We start from the raw sequence: 5,601 nt of genomic DNA, 5'->3' as shown, positions 1-5,601 counted from the left end.
TAACGTATGTATTTATTTTGTCTGGTATTGATACTAAATACAGTGTCTTAATTTTCTTAATTATTTACAGAATGTTTTCAAAAAAAGTACCTGCCAGAAGAAACTCAAATTCATTTATTGCATATGTTTGGTGGTGTTATGTCAGGGGACCAGGTAAGTCACTATGATGGATCTATAATTACATTAAAGAGATTTATGCTAATTAATTAATTAATTGAGGCCAGTTTCAGAAAGATGTTAGGTTTTAAAATGTTTATGTGTGGGTTTTTGTGAGTTTAATATGTGTATGTGTGAGCCTGTTGGTGATGGTACCATGATAAATGCTCTGGTAATGGTACCACGTACAAAGTTCTGGTGATGGTGCCTTCTAAAAAAACTCTGGTGATGGTACCATGTACAAAGCTCTGGTGATGGTGTCACACAAAAGGTTCTAGTGATAGTGTCACACAAAAGACTCTGGTAATGGTGTCATGTAAGAACTCTGATGGTACCACATAAAAAGCTCTGGTGATGGTACCACATAAAAAGCTCTGGTGATGGTACCACATAAAAAAGCAATGGTGATGGTGTCACACAGAAAGCTCTGGTGATGGTGTCACACTAAAAGCTCTGGTGATAGTGCCACTTAAAAAGCACTGGTGCTGGCACCTTGTAAAAGATACTGGTGCCATGTAAAAGGCACTGGTCCTTGTGCCATGTAAGAAGCACTGGTGCTGTTACCATGTCAAAAGCATCTGGTGTAGGGGTTGGCATTAGGAAGGGCATCCAACAATAGAAAGCATATCAAAACAGACAATGGAACCTGGTGCAGCTCTTGCCAGATCCTTTGAAATTCTCCAATCCTTGCCAGCATTGAAAATGGACTTTAAGTAATGATGATGATGATGATGTGTGCATATACACAATGTGTGAGAGTTATTTGTGGACATATTTGGTAATTCAATAAAACAAATCTAATTTAGCAAAAACGAAATGTATTTTATTAAAAATTTGTGATCGTGTTCTTAATATGCTGTCTTTTTAAGATTGTTTTATGAATCTGTCCTCGGCTTTGAAGCTTGAGTGTTGGGTGGTAATGGATGTGGAATCAAAGTATGCAAAAGTATCAGAAATGGTCAAGGGTGAATTGCGATGCCATTGATATTAATTCTGACTATAAAGTGGTGAACTGGCAGAATCGTTAGCAAGCTAGACAAATTACTTAATGGCATTTTGTCTGTCTTTATACTCTGAGTTCAAATTCCACTAATGTCGACTTTATCGTTCGCCTTTTTGGGTTTAATAAAATAGATACCAGTCAAGTACAGGGTTCAATGTAATTGACCCCAGCCCCAGTGCTTCCAAATTTTACACCTTGTGTCTATAAATCTGATAATATTGATGAGCAAAATACTGATGATAATGATGAACATTATGATGAAAATTGTTGTTTTGTTGTTTTTCTTAGCACAATGCCTTACGGTCAATCACTCCAGCCACGTTGGATGTCTTGTTAAAAGCTTTGTCTTCTCAGAAGCCCCAAAACGAACTAGATATTCCAGCCAGGTGGGCAATTCCACTGAAGGAAGTGGTTCTCAAATGCATTGTTCGGATGGTGCATGTTATTCATTGTTCCTGTCCAGACCAGGTGAGAATATTTTTAATTATTTTCCCTACCTTACTACCTCTACATGTACTTTTTTTTATCTTTTACTTGTTTCAGTCATTGGAATATGGCCATGCTGGGGCACTGCCTTGACGGGTTTTTAGTTGAATAAATCGACCCCTTATCTTATTTTTTTAAAAATCTGGTACTTATTCTATCAGCCTCTTTTGTTGAACTGCTAAGTTAACAGAAAAGTAAACCAGCCAAAACCATTTGTGAAGCAGTGAGGGGAACCAGCACAAGACACACACACACACACACCCACACAAACAACTGATGGGCTTTCACACAGCTTCCATTGACTGAATCCACTGGCCCAGAGCTATAGTACAGTGGGACTGAAACTTAAACCACATGGTTACAAAGTAAACTTCTTAAGTACACACCCATATTACACATAACATCACAAGTACATATTTTCATGGTAGACCTCTTTCATTTTCTGGATATACATGTGAAAATTCATTAGTGTTTGTAGAATTCATACAAAAACATTTATAATGCAAGAAGGTGGAATGAACTGGCTTTAATAAAAAATGTGTGTGTGTGTGTGTGTTTTGAAGCAGTGCTCAAGCGTGACCACAGTCCAGTGACTGTCACAAGTAAATGCCACATGAGTACACATTAATTACCCTTGCGTATTGATACACACACAAACACAAGCAAGCAAAATCATGCTCACACACACACACACACACACACACACACACACACACACACACAGCATATCCATTTTTATATAATGTACACTCCTGTATAAGGCGCATCACTATTTTGGGCCAATGGAATGCAAGAACACATCATGTATATCATATACACTCACTTGTTTTGGGAGTAAAAAATCTTTGGATGAAAGCAGTACACCTGAAAAGGAAATAAAAGATCAGAGGAAATGTGGAAAATATAATTTGGTTTTGCTGGATTACGAAAAGGAATAAATAGATTCTTCAAAATATGTTTGTTTGTGTGTGTTTATATAAATTATGTAAATTATATATTTCAAACTTACCTTAAGTATACATATACCAATATAATTTCAGTGGAATTAAGACACAAAAACATTTATTCTGTGAAGCATATCGTTATGCTTTTTTTATTTTTATTTTTCATACACATAAACATACAAAATAAAATTATTTTCTACTTGTTTTAATTACACAACATAAATATAGAAAAGAAAATTTTGATACATTTTCAACTTTTTCTCTATTTTTCCAGTATATGCACACACACACACACACACACAGAGGAGTCTCTCTATGTCAAGTGTTTGCTTTTTCATCCTTACTTTAATCTATACATGCTCATATATATATATTTTATATATATATTATATATATATAGCTTATCTCTAAATCTATGCATTTACGTAATGTTCCTTCTATATTCCCAGCTATTTTCACTCCCACTTTCACTACGTTCAAAAACTCCTCCGTTTCATTTCCATTTAGCTTTCAGCATAAAACAGAAATAAATCTCTAAAGCAGGAAAGTTTCTAAAAATAGCTCAATGTTTTTGGGCTTCATCTTGAATTCAATTAAGGTTTTGACTGATTCATTTCTCTCTCTCTCTCTCTCTCTCTCTCTCTCTCTCTCTCTCTCTCTCTCTCTCTCTCTCTCTCTCTCTCTCTCTCTCTCTCTCTCTCTCTCTCTCTTTTGCTTAGTTTTTTGATGAATTTGCTGTATTTATCTGTCTGATTCTCTGTATATATCATTCTGCTTCTGTTTCTTTTATTTAATTACTTCAGAGACAAGTTGAAGTAGGTCAAATGTTAGAAGGCTACTTAAGTGTTTTGCTGTCATATGGCAGTGAAGTCACCAACAATGACAGTGGAGGGCTTCTTCTTATGTTAAACATTTTAGGTTTGTTGTTTCATTTCATTTATCTTTCTCTACCATTTCTCATTTGTATTGTCACCGAAATATATAAAATGACAATAAAGTTTATAACTGTAAGAAAAAACAGTTTTAATGTCCAGGTGAAGGAGTGGGGAAAGCATTCATTAGTTATTTTTAGTCAGATGAAAGAAGCATTTTCTATGTGGTTGAAACATTTAATCACATCAGTATTATAGTAGTTTACTTTATCTTTCCTTCATCATCATCATCATCATCATCATCATCATCATCATCATTAATGTTTAATGTCCATTACTCATTCTAGCATGGGTTGGATGGTTTGTCCAAATTCTGTGAATTGTAGGGCCATGTTGAACTCCAATGCCAACTTTGGCATGATTTCTATGACTGGATGCCCCTCCTAGCACCAAGCACTTTACAAAGTGTACCGAGCACCTATTCATGCCACCAGCACTAGTGAGGTTGCCAAGTGGCTTGCAAGACCAAAAAAGAAAAGAACAGCAAAAAATGTGTTGCTAATTAGACAAACCTGAGGAAATATAATAAGCTGCTATATATGGATATGAGGTGCGATGTTTCTGAAGTTTGTAGCCTTGTGTGCACATGGCTAGAAGTTTAAATTTTATTAAAGTACAGAGATCCCTCGACTATCGTGTGAGTTACATTCCAAAATACCCCCCTGATAGGTGAAAGTCCATGGAGTAGAAACAGTACTGTACTGTATATGTTTTTTTGTTATATATTCATTCTATTATAAATGCAAAACAACACTATGAAGGAATCGACGTAAGCTTAAATAGTAAACTGCAATATGGTGAGGAATTACTGTAAATTGCTGCTTATCCTTTAATAAGGTACATAACTCTGCTTGACAAAAGCAAGTTGAGATCTTAGTAGTAAGGTCTCTAATTTTAAAATCCCATCCATTCATCCATCCATTCTCATCTCCCACTACTCGTGAGAGGGTCACGAAGGTGCTGCCCTCAGGCATCTCTTCCATAAGGTTGTGTCAGAAGAAGCAACTGATCTTACACTTTCCTGCTGAATTTCCAAACAGGACCAAACTGGAACTTTGAATATTAACCAATGCTCTTGCCCACCCCCTTAGGTCTCCAGCTGGTTAGCTCACCTTGTAGAATCTGTCTTATGATTCTTTCTTGCAACATTCTAGTTGCATGTTTGTAGTGCCGTAGCAAAACCCATCCACCCATTTCTGTACAGAAAAGTGCAGATAAAACAAAAAAATAAAACTATTTGGAGAGGATGGAGACATTGTAAATATCTAATACCACAACAAAGACCTTGTCAACCTTGGCGAAATTTGAACTCAGAATGTAAAGACAAACAAAATGCCACGAAGCACTTTGCCTGGGGTGCTAACGATTCTGCCAGCTTGCTACTTTAGCATATAAATACTAGAATAAAAGACCTCTTTGGACAGAAAAAGACTGTCCGTGAGCTTTCCTTTCAGGGTTATGAAAATAATAAATCTATCAAAGAGTAATCAAGAAAAAAACATATCTTTTTACATCACATTAATTTAACGAGCGAACCTATTAAACTTAAGAATAATTATGTATGGAAATTATTGCCTGTAATGTCAGCAATTACGAACTCCTGAGATGTAACAAGATATGACTTAATTAAAATTATGATTGTTTATAGAGTAATTGTTGTATTTATTTATGTGTGTAAATGACAGAATGTATATGTGTGTGTGTGTGTGTGTGTGTGTGTGTGTGTGTTTGTGTGTATATTGAAGAAACTTCTTACTGTTGCTGTTTCAGAAACAATTAACGAGATGCTGCTGTGCCGAGATCGAAAAGCATTGCAAGTAATCTTGGTTACCTGTGGAACCATTGATGCATTCATAAAACTCCTTCACGAGACTTTGGTAAATATGGCTTTATCACTTCTTCCTTCCCATGCCATGCATTTCCTATTAGACTTTACAGTTCATTTTATCTATTGCTTCTTCTTCCTCTTCCTTCTCTTTATAACCTTCACTCAATTTCTTTCCTTCCTTCCTTGAAAATTTCCATTTTTCTCATCTTCTGTCTTATTTAATACACACACACACACACACACACACACACA

General features: G+C 35.7%; 1 protein-coding gene across 1 annotated transcript in view; it reads left to right on the top strand.

The window, feature by feature from the left end:
* The window catches only part of LOC106874635 (neurobeachin-like protein 1), a 116,109-nt gene that overhangs the window by 40,350 nt on the left and 70,158 nt on the right, over window positions 1-5,601 (top strand). Inside the window, exons 5-8 of the mRNA XM_014922430.2 lie at window positions 71-153; window positions 1,448-1,627; window positions 3,393-3,507; window positions 5,292-5,398. Of these exons, the coding sequence (XP_014777916.2) occupies window positions 71-153; window positions 1,448-1,627; window positions 3,393-3,507; window positions 5,292-5,398 (485 nt within the window). The remainder of the gene's footprint in view (window positions 1-70; window positions 154-1,447; window positions 1,628-3,392; window positions 3,508-5,291; window positions 5,399-5,601) is intronic.

This window comes from Octopus bimaculoides, chromosome 8 (assembly GCF_001194135.2).
Source record: "Octopus bimaculoides isolate UCB-OBI-ISO-001 chromosome 8, ASM119413v2, whole genome shotgun sequence".
NCBI lineage: Eukaryota > Metazoa > Mollusca > Cephalopoda > Octopoda > Octopodidae > Octopus > Octopus bimaculoides.
Note: the sequence above shows the minus strand (reverse complement) of the source record. Positions and strands in the feature narration are given on the sequence as shown.